The sequence below is a fragment of the Thermobia domestica genome, chromosome 3, assembly GCF_964235325.1.
Source record: "Thermobia domestica chromosome 3, izTheDome1.hap1.1, whole genome shotgun sequence".
NCBI classification, from domain to species: domain Eukaryota; kingdom Metazoa; phylum Arthropoda; class Insecta; order Zygentoma; family Lepismatidae; genus Thermobia; species Thermobia domestica.
The window spans coordinates 263,085,794-263,107,030 of NC_137456.1; the positions used below are offsets into that span (position 1 = coordinate 263,085,794).

A 21,237-nucleotide genomic window follows, 5' to 3' on the forward strand; every position below is an offset into this window, starting at 1 on the left:
TCCAGCATAAATCAATCAGACAACCACAAGAAGGTAATTAGTGAAAGTATTCTCAGTTTTGAACAATTATTTCGAGTGGTGCGCCATAAGTAAACCAGCACGCATATTCCATTTCTTGGTATTCAAATTGCACAATATACTTAAATCACATATTTTTATTCATTTAAAAGATGTAAATATATTTGTACACACTTGTAGCGTTCGGGCGGATACCTTCACTGCATACCTTCTATAAGGTCTTTATTCTTGCATTTTTAAATAATATAAATGGTGCTTTATGTTATACAAAAAATCATATGACTCGTATGACTCGTATTCGTATGACTCTATTAATACTATTAATGTTTCTCTGGTCCAGTCAACACAGTTTTGAAATTATAGCGAGAAATAAAGTTGAATGCCGTCAGGCGTTACACTTTTCTGATTGGTAGTAGTATGCAAGTCCAGAAGAAAATAGAAACTGCTTCTATTTCTTCCAAGTCAGGATCCGAAGAAGGCCAGCAGAAAATTTCACCCTGAACAAGGGCCAAGATGCTTCTCTCACGATCGTTAAGTAAGGTCGTAAATTTTAGATCGTAAATCACATCCTTACTTCCGCCCCTTCTGAAACAGGCTTAAGGTAGAATCCAAACAATATGTATTTGCACAATTTAACTTAAACCCTCTCGTCGATGGAATGAACGTTAACTTTCCAGAGAGGTATATACCCCAACACAGAAACTCATAATAGGATACCTGTTTTTATAAACGTATTCCTTAATGTACTGGTTTCTCTTGATTAGAAGCTAAATGGTATCATCAGGATACAGATTAATATACTTCTGATCGACTTTAGGTTGATGTAAAAGCTTAACATGCTGCGGTAGCGTAATTAATGAACGTGTCTCGTTATTTGGGTCTGTTATTTTTTTTCCGTTCTTCATGCAAACAGTGAAGATGTTTAGCACAATAAATGGGTTCTAGGATGCATTCCGATTATGCGATTTAGAAAATCCCAGACATGTTCGATTAGGTTCATTTCCAGCTGCTAATTAATAGAGAGCAGATATCGGTTGCTATTTTATGGGTGCCAGGTTTGAGTTCTCAATACAAGTAGACAAGATCCAGCAAATCTACATAATGGTAAATCTTCGAGTTGTTTTTCGAGGAATCCTAGTAGAAAATATTGGTGCCGTCTTCCTCCTATAATTTTTAATGTATCCAGCTTTGTTGCTCGTGAAAACACATTTTAGCAACTCAGAATAAACTGATTCCCAAGTGACAAAATTTCATGTTTGACCGCTGATTATAAACCAAATTCTTGGAAGGGTTGTTTCCAGACCTAGGTGATCCTCCACGAAGAAAATTTTGGAGGTATGAACTTATCTCAGAAAATTACCTTGCATCAAAATTTTACATAGTGACGTTTCCAACGACGTTCCTTTACTGCGATTGATCAAAGTGATTGTAAGAGTAGATTCAGCTTTACACACTAGACTGTGAAAAGAATGAGAAAAGAGAAGTGTTCGAAACAGCGCCGTAAATTACTTTTTTTTCTGGGGGGAGGGCAAATGTTAGTAATTGAGCCTTCTATAAGAAGTTGTTGGGCCCCACAAAATTCGTAAATGGGCCCCTTCTTTAAAATTTGGCTCACTCTGTGGGCCCCTGGAGCCTGTGGACCCTCTGCAAGGCAAGGTCTGCGGGACGTTATGTACAACCCTAGGCCCGTTCACACATGGTATATTAATGAAAGGGACAATATTGATAGATCTCAAAGTCATACAAATATATATTATTTCTAGGGCCCTAAAAGTAGTATTTTTTACTGAAATAGGCCCAAAACTCATTTAAGTTTTACCTTTTGTGTGCTCTTTTGTTTATGTAATAATATTGAAACTGTTTGATGCTGAATATATAATTTCATGTTCGTACCGTATATGGACTAAGAAAATGTTGTGCTAAATTGGGCCACCTCGAACGGCGGAAAGTTTCCATAGGGTGCATTTGCCCCCCTGCCCCCCACAAGTCACGATCCTGTTCCGAAACACGTCTCTGGACCGACGGAAGCTTTAACCCCAGGAAAAACATAATAGTAGGGAAGAAAGCGTAGGATTTCTAGAGTAAATGGCAACAAACTGTTTATAATTGAAAGACAATGTCTAGTGTAACTAATTTTCAATAAAAGAAATATAAAACATAATGGGCTTTTTGCAGAATCTTTCTGAAGAGTGTTTATTGCCATACAAAAGACTTTGATGAACATATGTTTCCTGCAGTAGTCAGACCTTTAATTTGACGCTAAAAACGATTCTGCGTAAGGAAATATGTGTGTAAAAGAAACGATTGTTTTCTTTATGATTTTGTAAAAATCTAAACTTTCTGTTTGTTTTTTAGAAAGATATTTTGGTCAGGTACTGTTTTAAATCATATTTTTGTTGTAATACATAGGTGATTCTTTTCGCACAAAAATGCACCTTATTCTATTGTATTGTTGCAGAAGATATATGTGGCAACCGCGCTAGGTAGCACGTTAGAGTTGTCAGAGCTGTTTGTAGCGCAGCCTCACTCTACAGAGTACGAAATATGCAATATACTGACATGGTGCCGTTTGAAATACTCATACTTTGTAACAGATTTACAACATTTTCGTTCGGTGATATCACAGTTTGGCTTCAGATATTAATCGCGATGGATAGATTCCTCCGAAACGAAAGCCATATATATTCGTCAGAAATGTGAACAAGGTTTGCCAACTGATAATGCGTTTTCTGATAATACTGCACCTTAAACTTTGGTTATCTCGATATTTCATCATGTTCTTTCAGATGTGCAATGTGCGCAATGGATTTGCCTGACAACCACTCCGACTCTTCGTTTTCATAGGTACAAAAAGTATCAAGATATCATAATGCTGCTAAAAATTCTTCTTTTTCAGATTATCAGTTAAGTAGGCATATTATATTCATGGATTAGTAAAGGTAGGTAAGTATAAAACTTGTTAGAAGTAATTATTAAATATTCTAATGAAATTACTGAGTTTACAAATATGTTACTGAATATATACAAATATTCTGTCTTTCCACCTGGCAACATTGGTGGAGATAGCTGTGTTGCAAGTTATTAGAAGAGAAAATACCAATAAAATTATTTTTAAAAACATGTTATATAAATAAATTACGAGATTATAAAATTTAAAACATAATTTATTTTATTACAGATTTTCATCTTGAATAGTTATAATGGTTTTGGTGATGTTGTATAGTTATAATGGTAGTCAACTTTCCCCTTTTAGACACAAGTGTAATGACATAACAATAAATGAAAAGGAAATAGTAAACTTTTGTTCACATCATGTAAGACTATTGATTTTGTATTGTAAATTACAACATTAAACATCCATAATCGAAATTGTAATTGCAAAATATTCTACCTGATAGTTTGATGGTCTTTGAACAAGAGGACTAGCCAACACAACTAGTTATAGCAATTACATAAAGCTCAAAGATTTATTTATTATCAAAATGTGTATTCTTTAATTCTGAAATCTGATAAAATATGCTTCAATTCTCATTGGGTGAAATCCTGCTATCTTCCCATGTGTATTCTTCTGCCGGAGTGTCTTCTTGTACCGTTAGGCCATATTGTATCTGAACAGCGTTTTCTTGTGCTTGTACTTTTTCTTCAGCTCTATTTGATGTCTCCGTTGAATTAAGTTTTATATAGAAACTAAATACAATCACGGCAAAATACACCCAAAAAGCTGAAAAATTAAGAAGAATTATTGTTTTGTCAGGCTTGAATGTGGCTAATTTAGCAATATGTGGAACGCCATTTTTAGCTTGGTTTTATTCTAAGCACATAATTTTACAAATTTCTTTTCTAGCATATATTTTAACATAGCAGAAATTATCATTCTTTTACGCTGGTAATTAGCCCGAACCCTCCTCCGTTTGCATCCGGGGGTTGGGTCCGCCAATGGTTCCGCGGAGTTAAAAAAAACAAAGACTATCGAAGGAGTTTAAAAAATAGCAACAAACACACACATAGGGTTTCCGAAGAATATAATCTCATGCCAGTGACCATAGCACGAAAGGCTACAAGCATTTTAACATAGCAGGAGTGATAAAATAGTACGGTCTACTTTTACCCACTATTTAACATAGCACAGAATTCACACCCTATTTAAAAAAGTAGAGAATATTTAATAATAGCAGAAGTGTGTTCGTTCCCTTTTATCAACACCTATGTACCATAGCAGAAATTACACAAGCATTCTACATGTCCCGAAAGTACAGACCGTCCAGATAAAGCTCAAGTATTAAAACCCGAATAACTCGTAAACGGAGCAACGTATTGAGATATTGTTTCCATATTTAGCAATAGGTTATCAAGTATTACATGTCCCATACGAACTGACCATTGAGGGCAAAGGTCAAATGTTTTAACAAGAATAACTCGTAAACGGAGTCACAGTTTGAGGTGCTGTTTGACATTTACTAATAGGTCGTAGAGTACTACATTATCCGAAAGCACAGAAAATCGAGGTCAAAGGTCAAATATCTGAACCCTAATAAGTTGCGAACGGAGCCACGTGTAGAGGTGCTGTTTCCACATTTAGTAATAGGGCATCAACTCCTACATGTCCCAAAAGAGCTGACCATCAAGATCACACATTTAACCCCAAACAGCTTGTAAACGGAACTACATATTGAGGTGTTGTTTCCACATTTAGTAATAGGTCACCAACTACTGCATGCCCTAAAAGTACTGGCCATAGAGGTCTAAGGTCAAATATTTAAACCACAGTAGATTATAACTGAGCCACAAGTAGAGGTGCTGTTTCCACACTTAATAATAGGTCATTGGCTCCTACATGTTGCAAATGTACTGACAATCAAAGGTCAAATGTAAAATATTTAAGCCAGAATAATTCGTAAACAGAGCAACATATTGAGGTTGTGTTTCCACATTTAGTAATAGGTCACCGAGTACTACACGTTCCAAAAGTATTGACCTCCGAGGTCAAAGCTCAAATATTTAAACTCGTATAACTCGTAAACAGAGCAACGTATTGACGTGCTGTTTCCGTATTTAGCAATATGTCATTAAATACTACTGGTATAGAAAAGTACTGACCATCAAGGTCAAACAGATACAAAAATAATTTGAGCGACGCCAATTTCGGTGCAACCAGATTTAGTAATTTTTTGCTCTCTTTACAATCTTGCAGTGAATAGCTCGATCAGAAAATTTATTTTAAAAAATAAACAAAAATTTTAAAGTACAATATGTCATTAATATGAGAATATATTAAAAGGACAAAAAAGGAAAAGAAACGAATTGCAACATAGAATCCTGCTTTAGATCAGTATAGTCTAAATAATTTATTTTAGAACACATACAGATTAAACAATATGCCAATAAAGAAATATTCTAATTAAGTAAACAAATGCTTCTTTGGTGCAGTCTCAAGAGCATTTCGCCGGTATTACACTATACTTCATTAACCATAACAGCCTATAGTAGTACAATTAATTGGAATTACAGGCATAATAATAACCGTTTTAAATAGATTATACTTAAGAAAGATTTTTCCAATTAATAGTGTGTGTTAGAATTCAATATAAATCATTTTTATGTAAATGTCACTACATAAGATTCTCCAATTGTCTATTCCTAAGGTTTTCGCTGTTTATTATAGTGTATATTTCCCAGCCGTAGAATAAATCGCCGTTAAGAGTTCTACACCTTTTTCTCTTAGAGAGTTACTGAGCAAAGAAAAAAACAACCACAGTTAGACTAAACCAATGTTTACTACTGGAAAACTTACACAATAAAAATGTACTTACGAACATTGAAAACTTTTAGAGTCGTAAGTAGATTTATGCAAGTGCAGAACCAAGACTTAGATCTTTAGAACCAATTACACCAATATTCTGTGATTATTTTTATGTAAGCTCCTGGGAACTATGTTGCGAGGGACAAAACGTTAACAATATATTTTTTTAAGAAGAATGCTTGTAGTTCTTTTAACACATTTATACGATCTCACTTCTTGAAGTTTTCTTTAGCTTTATATGGTGTTGAGTCCAAGTTACTTTTCTTTCTAAATTATTCTAGAGAAAGATCAAAAGGTGCCCAGCAAATTGCGGAAAAGTATTTGGGAGATATAATTAAGAAATACAAGAATATGATCATTCTACCATATTAGGTGCAGTTAGTAGATGTACCTATAAAAAGAATAATAGAGCGTTTACCAGGGATAATAAGACGTTTACAAACAGAATATTATTATCTTCTAGATTTCGATATTACATAAGATTTGCAGGTATTTTTATTAAGAGAGTAATGGAAGATTATCTTATTGGTAATTTTAATGTTAGAATGGAAGGGTTATAACCGTCACTAGGATATAGAAGTACTTTTTGTGGCCTCTCTGTATATATTTTCTAAAAATTGTAATTATTTTTTTCGATTTATACTTCATTCTGCGACGCAAATAAGTTCTTTCTTCCGTGGGAATTGCTTCTTTCTCGCGCAATTGAACAAAGAAGTCTTTATCGTCTATGCATATATTTCTTTAAGACGTTGCTTTTTGGTGAGAACGTTCTGGTGAGCAACGAGGCTTTTCAGTGTGTCTCCCTCACTTATTAATAATCACAATATATATTCTACAGTTATTGGGAACTGAATTAAGTTCTTTATTTAAAACTTTATGCAAATATTGCAGTATATTAAAGCAGATCGCAGTAGACCTGGTGTCCAAGCGTCAAATCGTCGCCAGCCACATCGCTTTACCAGTTTATTATCTAAATTTTACCACAGTCAAGTTATCGCAATGTCATGTGCGTCGTGGCCAGTGGACTAACATTAACGTCAACTCTTTTATATTCTATTTGCATTTCCATACAGGTGAGTTAACCTGAGTGCTTTTGAAAATGAACTGCCAACATCGATTCTTCCATGAATGCAGCTCGTATCTCGCACCTCTAAGTTAGAGGAGTGTTACTCCAAGTTTCGAAGCAGCAACCACGCACCTTGCGTTGCGAATCAAGTATACTGTTGTGTTAAGGGGCACAAGCTATTAGCCGATGAGGGACGTTTTCTTACGGCTAGCCCCAATCAGCAACCCCCAGGTTCACACACCTTGTGCGTAGGAGTTATAACACTCCTTCCAACATTATCATTCCACTTTGCAGACTACGTAATTTTGCCTAAGACTCGTGTCGACTCTTCAGGACTGTTCGGAGCAGCAACCGCATTACTAGGTGGAATTATTGCTTCAACATTTCCTCAGTGCCAATCCCTAGGTTCATTAATGGTGTGACAAAAGCATTTATAGTGCAATCTGAATTATAAAGGGTTACAATGTAGTGAGAAAGTAAAGTGCGATTTTATTAATGAATATAATTATACGTATTAAGTGTTGAGTGTTGTGATCGTTTCTCTTCGTTATTTTTTTTCTTTTTAATGGTATTCTAATAAATAAGTATAGTGTCATTTAATCTAGAGTGTTTTCGTTGTATGTATGAGTGATGTTTGTGTGCGTTGTGGTGTGGATGGCCGTCTGATCGTTTGTGAGTTTTTTGAGAGGAGACATCCGAACCTCTCGGTGGCTAATGCTCACCTCATCATTGAGACCGACGAGCAATTCGAAAATTATTCTGTAATCATGCTTTGGAGATTACCTAGGTGAGTCCAGGTTTACTGAAAATACTCATTGGCAAGACAGCGGAGGATAGACTACAGAAATCGGTTATATAAAAAATGGCTCTCGAACTAGTGACACGAGTCGAGTTCGCTGGTGGTCGAACAGATATATAACATGTTCATAGAAAATTGGCTTTCGAACTACCGATCTGAACGGAAAAGGTTGGTGCTCGAATACTTACAACATCAATATTCTGATACGTCATTTCTTTTTCACCTTAAGGAATTTGAAAAATAATAGTTTTTTTTTCAGGTTATTCCAACTATATGCTTTAGTGATAGCTTATTCTATTTTGTTTAAGATGGCAAATCAGGGAGTAGGTCTGACTAATAAGAAAAATTCAATTTATGATAAATTAATTAAAGGAATTTCAGAGGATATTAGATTCACAAAAGAATAGAAAGTGAGCCGTATTCAGTTGGAAGAATTTAGGAATGAAAATTAAGAGAAATTTCTTGAGGTAAAGAATGAATCACGTCACACTGTCATATGACTAGGGTACACGTCATACTTTACAAGTCAATAATTGGAGAAAATTAAACTGTAAGTTATTTATATTTTATTTTTACAGAAATAGTAGCATTTCTGATACGGAGGTCACATAATCTTTACATTCTTTGAACAACCAGCTCAATTACAATATATTTGTAAATACCTTAATAATCCTATGGGACTTTATAGTGTTTCTTGTAAATGTCTTAAATTTTATAATTATATTTAATGTTATGTGCACATGGCATAACCCTAAACAATCAAAAAAATGATCTAACAAATTCATTCACTTCAGTTGGTGGATGTTGTTAAGAACCTGATTTTGCGGCCCTACCTTTAAGGATGCACCTATCCTGACGTAATAATGTCAGATTTTACCAATATCTTAACAACAAGATGATAGAAAAACATCATTTTTCTACTATGTTGGAACAGGAATCAAAAGTGTTTGCGTTAGATTCTGAGTAATTCGTTAAATACCGAAAATGTTATGTAATAAAACAGTAAAATGTTGAAGCATTATATTGAATACTGGGAGCAACAGGAACCTTGGCCGACTGCTTGTATGATCATGCATATGGTATGAGAGATCTATCCCACGTTCTATATAAGTCACTGACAATGCCATAAAATGTACTAGAGTTATTTTGCACCGGTCGGAATTTGTGTTTAACATTAGGGTTATGACGAAGTGTAAGACACAAACGATGTGTTAATTTAAAAAAAAAACTGAGGATTGAAAGAGGGCAAGAATAATAAGTGGCTATTACTAATGTGTAACAGAGACGGGAAGAGAAATGCTGTTAGAAAACGCTAATTACTCTACATGGAGAAATTTGCTTTCCTTCATCTGGCAAATTCTTTTTCTTCTAGCATCGTACTGTTGTTTCTGTACTTCCTGTAAGATAAATAATTTACAGCTCTTTTTGGATTTGGCATTCCTGCGTTCTAACCATGGAGAATATGAGCATTAAATCAATAGAAAGTGTAGCAATAAGTAAGGAGAAAAGCCTAATCTGAATAAGGCAGTGAAGAGGAGCACAAACTGTGAATACAAATACTGCATGGTGTGAATAAAGGGCAATATGGGAAGTAAAATCCAGATACAACAGGTAAACGAAGAAAGGAGAGTATAAATTGTCGATGTGTTAACATAAATACAAATGCAAACAAATATGCTAACAACTAAATACTTATTAAGTGGCGACCTTCGTGCAGTGGTTAAGACGCTAGATTATTAATCCAAAATACTTAAGTTCGACCTCCCTCCAAGTAGCATTCTTTCACATTTATCAATACGTACAGCACGTGAGACGTGGTAAAAGAAAGCGTATTATAATATGTTAAGTGAAAACTTGGTAAAATTCAAGTTCATTTGAATCGATTTCTGTAAAAAAGACTATGTAACTTTTTTCGCAATTTTTACTTTTTTAAAAAAAACGAATATTTCGGACGTAGATATAACATTTTGTGATAAATGGATTTGTATTTCTTCTAACTTATTATAAATAATCAGTTTTTTTTCTTTTCTACATAAACCAAACCATCAGATAAGAAAACAGTTTTGATCATTTATCATTTTCCGCAAGCAGGTATATTTATCCAGGGGTATGTACAAGGGCGGAGATCGGAGAAACGAAATTTTCCCGAATTTCACATATGTCTTTACATTAGGCAAATTCTTGATAAATGTGCCTATTACAGAGACTATCATGCCAGCAATGCTGCAAAATTTCTATGCTCTTTTGCCGATCATCATCCTCTAAGACGAAAACCGACTTCAGTTCGAAAGTTTCTTTCTGTCATGCTCTCTCTCTTTGTCTCTCTCTCTCTCTCTCTCTCTCTATATATATATATATATATATATATATATATATATATATATATATATATATATATATGTTGTTAGACTTGTGTGTGTGAAATTTATATTCGTGTTTTCGTGTTTTTGGCGACTATTGCTTTCCCCCTTCACTCAGTATATCAAAGCTGGTACTAGTGAACGAGCCTCATTTAAGCCTAAGAACTTAAGTACTTCTTTAACTTTGCTGGTTCGAATATGATGAGAAAGAACACTAATAGTCTCAATAGTAGGGGAACGTGTTATCGTAGAGATAGAGCATATGATGAGAATCGAATACCAGGTAATCTATGACGACTGCATTCTGACTCATAAACTGAAGAATTGCATTGTTAAATTAAAGAAGTCACTTTCCTGTTTAAGTTTATTGACAGAATCAAAAAAGTGAAGATAACAGGAAAATAACAAAGGAGATATATATATTGTTAATTTATGAGCGAATAATTTATTGATGTTACAATATTATTCTTGATGTGGACCAGTACAACGCCATCTTAGGTTCAATGCTGCTAGAAGAACGCGAAGTTAATTCACACTTAATGAAGGATAGTAAGTTTGAGCAATGTACCAGTAACTTGTATTGGGGGAGTAAGAAAGACTATTCCGATTACAGGGGTTTGCTCTTATTTCGAACTCACGGCCTAATCCCGAGTGTGAAAAATTTCCAAGTGCTCTGACCCTAGTTACAAAGTGAGGCACAGAAAATCTCTCTACATACCTAGACTGTAAAAGCACAGCAGGTGCAGGTTCCATTTGAACACGGTGAGGATAGGAAGTAAAGATCCTGAGCTCATGGTGGTATATAAGCTTATAAAGCGGAATCGTCCTACGCAATTCTTCCAGTTTCTGAGTTGACGTCACGAGTTTAGACCAGCTTCGAGGAAAGCTTCACGTGCTTGCCCAACAGTGGCCAAGAATACTAGTTTCTATGATTTGTTTCCCCATCACGCTGGGAGGATGTGTTCCCTATACATGAATTAATACATTTTTACTCTACATTTCGTTCAAATACATAATGTGTTTATCTACTCATCACTTAGATGATACCTATAAGACTAAAAATACTAGCCCAGCTCTGTGATTTGGGTAGATTATAGCCATTGGTAAGCAAGTAATGCATGCGTGTGTTATCCAGCGTCAAGGAAACATTCAATTGTTAATACAATTAATGCCTCTCTTGACCCGGTTCTTCCTTTCTTTCTTCTCTCTATGCATACAAACAGAGAAGCGCGGAGCGAACGACTCACCCCATACTTTGTGTCCAGCTTAGGACTTAGCGACAAATCTGTGTAAGAGATATCTGCCGAGCCGTTAAAAAATACTGAAAATTATCTTCCTAACATGGAGACATGATTAGTCCCAATGGTAAGTTACTGGAACGCAAGAGATTGATATACAACAAGTCTTAGCAAGGATCAAGGAAATCTAAAATTATTTTTTCTTAGAATCTAGACATCGTAAAAGAATTAATTACAAGAAAACGGGATTGTAAGATTTCATACCTTCAAATTATAGTACCTTAGATAATTATACTGGTTTCATTATTAAAGGAATAGATTAGAAACACTTGAATGTTTTGATTAACCGTACCGTATTAACTATGCGGTATGAGTATCAAGTATTTACAAAGATGAAACCTTACAACCGTAGTGTTCTTGTAGAAAGTTATCGCAAAAGGATTTTTGATTGACTGAATGGGAATAACTTCTTACCAACCTTAATGTAAGATCTTAGTATTAACCACCATTGTGAACCAGATATCAATAGGACAGCTAATGACACACTGCTAACAATGTGAAATTTTCTAGAATTAACCCTTTTGCTACTTACAATTAAGCATGCTGATGTAGATTCCAGAGTCGTAGTGAGGAGTAATACATAATTTGATTTGCGGATACATGTAACTACTTCCCTCTGTTTAGTTAACCGCGCGTACAGAATATCATCTATTGATCCCATAAAAAAATATTGCAAACTGATGAATAAAAAATTCAAGTATACTCAAGAAAGCCTGAAGTGTCTTAAAGTGTGATTGAATTACATAGTAGAATTGCTAGTACAAGTGCTTTTATTTTAACTGGTAAGTGTTAACTAAAATTAGTATAGCATTAATCAAATAGGGAACACACAAAATACGGATTATTTTACTCAATTCTTTACCTCTTTTAAAGCTTGTTGGGTTATACCTCAAATTTGTTATACAAAGGGTTTTATGCTTCCACTCTGTATATCATTTCTGGTAAACTAATTTGTGTAATACATCATTTTATTTAAACAAGACTCAAAATGAATATGGAAGGGCCAAGGCATATATGTAATTTAAATTTAATATAAATTGAATATGATGCTATGTATCACTATTCATGCAACTTTGAACTAGGTGTGTTTCAACCTTGGCAATTAATCAACTATGTTAAATTATTAACAACAAATGTTTAAATAAAAGATTGTTTACTTTTTGTTGGAGAAACAATATACAAGTGCCTGGAATTGGAATAAAATCAAATTCTATCCAAGAATGTATTTGCATTAACAACTATAAATATATGCATTGGATACAATAGGTGAGATACGTTACGATCTTACTTCATGTCTATTGCCACTCAAATCATGAATGCTGAAGTGGCTTTGTCTTAATTATGTCGTCCTGTGTGGTATGCATCACGCGAGGCACAACGAGTTTTTCTGATACATGAAATAAGCAATTATGATAAATTCACTTGCGCATTTGTACATTCTTAGTGATTGAAAACCTATTATTCGAAGAAGTTTGGGTTTACTCTTTACTATAAAATTCTACTAGAAAAAAAATGAAAACTCAGCATCTAGGAGCTGGCCCTAAGATTAGTGTGTTAGTCGGTGCCATAATGGCCTACAAGGACAAAGGGTTTTATGCAGTCAGAGGCTCAAAGGAACAATCTTCGTGATGCACGAATGCAGTTTCTTTTGCGAAACTTCTAATTTTGACTTTGGTGGTCATGTTGTAATAGCAATACTAGGGTACACCATTTTTTGAGCTGGACTGTACAAAAGAGAAGAAAAACGTTAAAATAATCTAACAATAGATAATGCTTTGATGAGGCGATAGGTTATTATTATTATTATTATTATTATTATTATTATTATTATTATTTTATTATTATTATTATTATTATTATTATTATTATTATTATTATTATTATTATTATTATTATTTTATCGAATGTTCTTGTGAATATAGAAAGAAGCGGGAGGGGAGTTGTCTTCTGAGGATCAAAGAAACTATGTCTTTTTTTACTCTATGAGTATCAGTTTTAAGGTATTTCAACTACTCTACATGTTACATCATGTCACAGACTAGTAACAATTTTAATTTCCTGTTATATTAGTGTTTAAAAATAACCAAAATAGTATAGAACAGTAAGGCTCATAAGTCAGATAGTGAAATTTAGTTTTCGTAATGGGGAGTGTTCTGTTTCTCTGCTTTAAAATTCAGCAACTCAAATTGATAAGGTAACCATAGACTTCCGGTCTGGCAATTTGCTGTTGCTGCGCGAACATATTTGATAGCGAGTTCTACAACATTATACCAAATACAACCAGATTATTTTATACAGTAAATACATATGATTAAATGTTAGCTATTTCGTTTTTAAAGAAAAATATGTTTTTTTTTCTTATATCTACTTGCAGGCACAAAGACTAAATACACTATTTGATATCACTGAAAATTAGTCTCTCTATTGTTTTTTAATTTTCATTCTGACGAGAGATAGATATACAGGTGTTACAAAAGTTATAGGCTATACAGAAACGGAATGGAAATGTGAAGATGAGATTACAATAATCACGAATCAGCTTACTAATTGTGTTGAACTAGTATTACAGTTTACTTAAATTAATAATAATTGTGTAAAACTATTTATCAGGTGACAGAAAATTTCAATTGTTTATATTATAGGTGTTATATCATTATCGTGTTTCTATTATAGGTGTTACATCATTGGACGATGTGGAATCCGAATTTGAGTCCCATGAGGAAGGGGTACTCGGCGGTATTGTCCGAATTATGTATATTGATACATATGATATAATGTAGCATGACTACAAAAAGCTGGACCAATGTCTTGGTGGGCCAACAAAGGGCATTCTTGCTGAGTAATAAAATCCGGCCAAGTGGACAAAGATGTTTTTTTTTTAGATTGATAATGAACGGTCAGGCCAAGCCTGATGAAGCAGGGCCGCAGAGCCATTTCCGAAACAGAAAATCGATGCACCCAAGGGAATGTGAGTCCCAATACGACGTAAGTCGATAGAGAGATCATGGTGGCCAGAGCCATATAAATTTGGGGATCTTGTGTTTTTGGGCTATTTTTTAGACTTTCAGTCAAGCAGCTACTGCATCCTCACTATTTATGCTAGGATCATGGTTCATACCTCATTCTCTTCAGAATGAAGCTTGCCTTCAAATGGTACCACTTGCATGCTCATACCGTATACCAGAATTCGGAAAAAATGTCAAAGTGAAAATTTCAGAGGGAAATCTTTTTTCTCGAACTTTGGCACCCTGGACCCCCATGTGTGAACGTATCCATCTAAAAAAAATCTGAGAAATAGTATAAGGTATACTAAATCTCTGTGCAAAATTTCAAGTTTCTATCTTGAATAGTAAGGGAGGGAGAAATTTTATCAAAAATTCCCACAATGCCAAAAATTACCACAAAACACTATGAGCTCAGGGAAAAGATCCTGAGACATCCCTAATTACCCTAGGGTCATGTGTCGCCCATATTATCTTCTGAATAGAACTGCCTTTCAGGCGGTACCATTCACATGTCTCCATCATGCATCTAAGGCGGGAAATTCCAGAAAAAAAATTTGGTCTAAATTTCCCTTTTTTAACTTTTAGCCCCTCTGGACCCCCCTGTTTCAACGCAGAAATCTGAAAAAGAATCTGTTAAATACTACTCGGTGGACTGAATGTTTGGGAACAATTTCAATCTTCTAGGTGTAAAAATAAGCCCGCCAGAAAAAAATTCAGAAATTTCCCCATGTTACCCTATACAGAAGTATATTTTGAACAAAATTCACTGAGTCGTCCCTCATTACCCTATAATAATAATTCGACCGTCATTCTCTTAAGAATGGAACTGCCTTTCAGACGGTATGACTCACGTGTCTCCATCATGTATGTGAGGCGGGAAAATGACGGAAAACGGGATTTTTGTGGTCTAAAAATGCCTTTTTTTCAATTTTTCCCCCTCTGGACGCCCCCTGTTTTAATGCAGAGATCTGAAAAAATCTGATAAATATTACTGGGTAAGCTGAATGTTTGTGCACAATGTCTATCTTCTAGGCGCAAAACTAAGCCCGCCAAAAAAATATACCGACCATGTCCCATTTTTCCCTATATAGAAGTATATTTTTCAAAAAATCCCTGAGACGTCCCTAATTACCCTAGGATAATGATTCGACAGAACTGCCTTTCAGACGGTATGACTCACGTGTCCCCATCATGTATATGAGGGGGGGAAATGACGAAAAACTGGATTTTGGAGGTAAAAATATCCCTTTTTTTAACCCTTTGCCTCTCTGGTTTTCCCCACGTTTTAACACTGACATCGAAGCAAAACATGTGGTAAATACTACTCGGTGGACTGAATGTTTGTGCAAAAGTTCAATCGTCTACGTGAGAAAATAAGTCCGCCAAAAAATAATGAACACAGGCTTCATAAGGGAAAATTTATATTTCAAAATTATGACGTCATCACCACCTATGTCTGAAAGCAGGACGGTCTGAAACCATACGTAATGTCTTCTACAATGTCCCTGGATTTGAAAAACAAAAAACCCGGACAATAAAGCTCAAATAGAAGAGAAATAACGCAATGAACCATGAAAAACGCGTAAGGTACAAAAGTTACCTTAAGATCCCCAAAGGGATATAGGTGCAAACACAAGTTTTATAATGCACTAGGCGAATACAATTAATATCAGAGAGCCCTTCAAGCGAGATAGGAGGAGAAAGGAGAAAATGGTCCTTTTCATACTCTATAGGTTGTCCAAGCGGGATTTCACGAAAGAAAAGGCTACTCAATTCCGCAGGCAAATACACGTAAGGCTCTAGAATGACGCCTTTAATAGCCACAAAGTAAGTGGCAGAAACGGCGGTAATTTCGCTTACTTGTAAATGTTTCCAGTGTTTATCCTGTGGTTCCGTACTACACTCCATTGTCCTTTAGGTCGAACGGGAATCCAACTGAGTTTGAAGTTTAATGACGTTATTATCCTTTAAATGGGCGTTACTTTCTGTAAAGGATCATATATTTCAACACATTATAGATATTTTCTACACCCTGAGAAGGTGTCTACTGCCACATTTTTAATCGGGGTTCTTTTGAGGTTTAATTCTAGTGTGTAGGCAAAAGAAATTATGTTACTGTTGGCTTTTAAATGACAAGGTGAGGTCGTTCCCACTTCAACATTAGATTTGACGTCATGCTGAATTCTCGAAACTATGGCCCAGGTGTTTATCACACGATTTTAATTCTCCGGTAAGGCCACTCGCACCACTGATCCACATCAGTAGTTTCTGTAGTTAGGTGTTGAGGCGCATTGGAGACAGATGGTTGGGTAACACTATATGTAGTTCCCACAGGTTTATGTATTATTTTAGCGTCCCCTTCTGGACTCTTAGCAACTACTGTTAGAGTAGATTCACTTAGAGTGTCACTAAACTTTGGGTGTTCCTGCAAGACGATTTCGTTTCTTGCAGAGCCTCGGAAGTCGATGCGGTGGGTCGTGTAACAGTAGTGTCCTTCGAAAATCGTTGATTTTTCCATATAGGCGGGTCTGATTCAGGCAACGCGTCATAAATCGAAATCCAGTCCTGTAAATGCATTTCCTTGCTATCTGCCACTAATTTCTGTACACTGTTCCGGAAGGCTGGACACAGTACAAGGGTATTAGCGAGCTTGCAATCAGGAGGGGAAGATTGCTTCTCCCCTGATTTTCGTCTTTTTCGTCTACGTCTGCGAGATCGATTAATGGGGGTTGTGTCATCATATGTAGTTTCAATTTATAGTTGCGTTCAAGTTTTCCCTAATTGAACCATGGTCGTCTGAAAAAGATGGGTCACTTATTCGAGACTCGGGGAAACGTGGGGGTCTTCGACGGCCACCACCTGATTCTTCCTTATATTGTTTATTTCTAGCCGCAGAGCGAGGAGTAGGGTGTGAGACCAATTGGTTCTTTGCGTTGGAACGTATATCCGACTCTTCAGGTGATCTCGCTGGTTTCATGCCACGTCACTCAAGCTCTTGTCCTGTACGTAAATTCGTGCATATTTGTCAGAAACTGCAAAATTTAGTTTATTGTTTTTGCGATTTTATTACGCTTTTGTACTTTTGCCAATTCAAAATATAAGTCCTGAACATGATTTCCCTATGAATCAGCTAATCTCATATGATGTCGCGTAAGCGCCAACACGTGCACGTGCATCTGCACCAAGTATCGCTTGGTAAGAACAGTAATTAGACGGGACCACAGCAAAATCTGCGTATCGTCTGGTAGTATTTTCCAAATGGTCCATAAGATAACACGGTAATCGCACGACCCGTAGTAATTCACAAGTTGGGGCATTTTCGTCCTTAGTTCTAATGTAACGCTTGGTGAATTTAGGTAATAAATACTACTTAGGAAGTATTCCGCAATTAACAGGCTGACCATGTCTCCTGTGTCAATCAGGGCGCTCGTGCACTGAGTTTCAATTCTTAGTTTAACCGGACAAAGCTCACTTCCTCGAAAACCAAAACCAAAATTGTTCCGGAAGTTGTTTCGATACCTCATTTTAAAAGGGTCTGTTTTAATGTAGTCTGGCGACAGATGAGAGATATCAATAAAAAATGGAAGGTTGGTGGCCTTCAATGCAGGCCAATCTACCCGCGTATTTTGCCATATTATTTCCTGGTTTTTCCTAAGGTTCACCATATGCGTACCAGTCTCATATTTCGTAAAGAATTCCCAGCATTGTTCTAGATTGTCACCATCGTCCACTTCAAGCATGAGCTTATGCAGGACGTCTGGTAGCAAACTCATACTAATTTTACTCATAAACTCACCTTCATTGATATGACCTCGTAAAAATTTCGAATCCTTCATGAGCTTATAAATAAACATCAATATACTCTCATTAGGCTGCTGTTTCATTGTCTCAAACTCATATTCTAATCTTACCGTGTACTCAATACTAGCGAATGCTTTTTGAAGTTGAGTTTTCAATTCATCATAACTTTAGGGTGGGTGGTTGGCTATATCTACTAGAAAGAACGATAAACTTTCTACCTTGAAGCAAAGGGGGAAATAATCCACCATCTCTGTTTGACCATTTGCATATGCTGGCAACTAATTCATATTGTTTTAGAAAATTTTCCACCCATCCATATTTATCACCAGAAAACGAGGGAATATCAAAGTTGGGAAAGATTTTAAATTCATGTGGTTTAGCGCGAATTTTAGAATTTTGGTTTTCGCCCTTGGGAGGATGGTTACTAAACTGGCCTGTTTTTAATGTATTGAAAAGTTTAGGAATCTCTTAACTATACTGTGTGGTCGGCACAGTAGACGGACTAGTTTTAATTACTTGTTCAGATTTTAAGTTCACGCCAGGCTTAACTTCCGGATCTGTTTTGAAAATGGTAAAGAATTTGGTTCTTGCTTGCCATAGACTCTAAATTTACTAGATGAATCGGAATTGTATTTTCTCATATCTAATTATTTGTTTAAAGAACCTGAGGTATTCAAATGCTCAGACAGTAACATAAAGTCGGCATTATTTAAGCTTCTACCTTTTAACTCCGAGGTTTGTTTTGGACTACATTTTGATATATATGACCTATCATTTTCGCTAACCTCCGATTTCTCTGTCCCTTCTCCATCTCTGAACTCTAATTTTTCCATCGCTGTAGTGGGAGAAACTACGCTACTAGGTGGGGAAACAAAAAATATTTGTAAGGAATCCAAATTTTACTTTTGTAATTTTTTTTCATTTCTTTGGTAGCAGGTGATTCGCTATCATCAAGTTGAGAACTAGATTTAGAACTACCATTAGCTAGAGTTATTAAGGTTGTTAATATTTTTGTTAGACTCACTATGGTGAGATGAAGGGTTTGAGGGAACTTCTCTATTTTCTATCTCCTCTAAACAGATCCCTGACGCACCAAATTCCGCGTATTAAAAAATTCTACCAATATTCTAGTTTATTATATTTTCGGACTACGAATCATTGTCTTCTTCTTCTATTTTCTCGATTTCCTTCTGGTGGTTGGAGTAAACAGAGGTGAGAAGGTCGTCATTTTTCTTCTCTTCGTCTAATATCCTCTCAACTGGAGCATAGGCGACGATAGCATTTCTTTGAGCAGCGTTATGTATAGGGGAGTCCTGGGTCACTACACGCGGAGTAGAAACCGTAAGAGAGTCCCAATGGTCATAACCGAGTTCTTCTTCAGAGTTCGAGGAAGGCTTCGATTTGTCCTCCATGGATGTCGCAAAAGTTAACTCCCAACTGTTTTTCTGAGATTGGGCTATTTCTTCGTTTTGTAAATGCTGCAGTTCCTACCCCAACCAGTCGTCTTTCAACGACACACAACCATCTGAATCTGCACTACTAACATCTCTATTTGACCACCTAACTTTATTAACTGAATTAAGTATATTATTTATACTAGTCAGATATTGTAATTTCTCTTGCAGGGTAAGACTATTTTCAAAAATAAATGGGTTAGTTTGAGTAGCTGTTGTCCGAATTTCTTTGAGCTCTTTATCGGTGATAATTCTAATCATTTTAGAAAACCTATAGTCTGTCTCAATACTAACATCATTCCTTTGCAAAGACTCAGTCTGTATTTACATATCAAATTTCCCAACTACATTATCCTCAGGTAATAAATCTTCAAAGCAGTCTGAGGGGTCAGCTTGAAAAAGAATATCTAATTTCATTTCCTTGCCGTCCTGGCCACGAATAACTGTAAACTATACTTTCTTGTTCCGTAACTGTTTCGTTAAAGGTCGAAATAAATTCCCTACTGCACGAGACAATCCGTTTGTAATGAATGCCTAGTCTGTTCCATTAACGCATCATCCTTAGGTTCCGTCAATGAGAGCAATTTATTTTCATTGTTGTCGTCATGACCCTCAATTCTCAACTCCATTTGTTAGGTTCAGATATTCGCATAAATTTGCTCTTTATTCGTTAAGGTCTGTGGGTCGAGACCAATATTTGAGTAAATTGGCTCTTACTTACTGAGATTTGTGATTCAAAGTTTCTATTAATATATATTGTTCTGAGCCCTATCTCAGCATAAACTGTTTTATCACTACAAAGATTGGAAACCAGGACTCCGCATTTCTAACTGCGTTTTGGAGTCTGACGGTTCATAATTAACAAGGAAATATAACGGTATTGGGGTATCTGGTTCCTTTGATACACAACTATCTTTATTTTCTGTATTAATACTTAATCATTAAAGCTAAATTACTAAAGCTAAAGCTTAATTTCTTAATCTATTTTTTTTGTCAGCTAAATTATCATAATCTAAGAGTCCTTGGTTCCAGGAGACACCAGGCATTACATCTGTTGTCGATCTTATCTCAATAGTTGCTTGAGGGAATTTCTGACCTGCAGTGATTAATTTTGCAATTTCTACTTCCTCCTTTAAATTTAGGTCGTTCAGTAGAATTTTAGGATCCACTCCGGGTGATGTTTTGTCAATATCGAATTAACATATATTGTTCTAGGTGCTATTGTTGGTTTACCGCTTGGACCAACACTTGACATTCCAGTATCATTTCTAGTCGGTATAGAACTAGATGCGACAAGCGGCGTTAACTCACAGCCACTTTCGGAGTGTTTTGAATGTGGGGCTAGGGGTCGCTGGTTCGAGATATTTAGGCTGACACCATGTGTCAAGATTTATTGGTAATGTATTGTTTTTCCAACGACCGAATTGAGGAGCAACATGCCCGTTCACTTTCACTTTATTACATTCAACACAATAATAGTTATTCCACTGGTCCAATATATAACGAAGCTTACCCGTGGGCGTCTTAGGACAATAAGATTGTCCTAAATCTAGCAATTTCTCATTTTGTTTCTATAGAACGCTCATTTTAAGTTTGTATACTGTTTTTCTCTTCAGTGGCCTCATAATCCAGAGCA

The 21,237-nt window shown here is 35.7% G+C and overlaps 1 protein-coding gene across 2 annotated transcripts in view; it reads right to left on the minus strand.

The window, feature by feature from the left end:
- Positions 1-3,161: 3,161 nt before the first annotated feature.
- LOC145681633 (uncharacterized) overlaps positions 3,162-21,237 on the minus strand; it is a 374,326-nt gene continuing 356,250 nt past the window's right edge. For both annotated transcript variants that reach the window (XM_081753249.1, XM_081753250.1), the window contains exon 6: positions 3,162-3,739. In XM_081753249.1, coding sequence (XP_081609375.1) covers positions 3,540-3,739 — 200 coding nt within the window. In that variant the 3' untranslated portion in view covers positions 3,162-3,539. The remainder of the gene's footprint in view (positions 3,740-21,237) is intronic.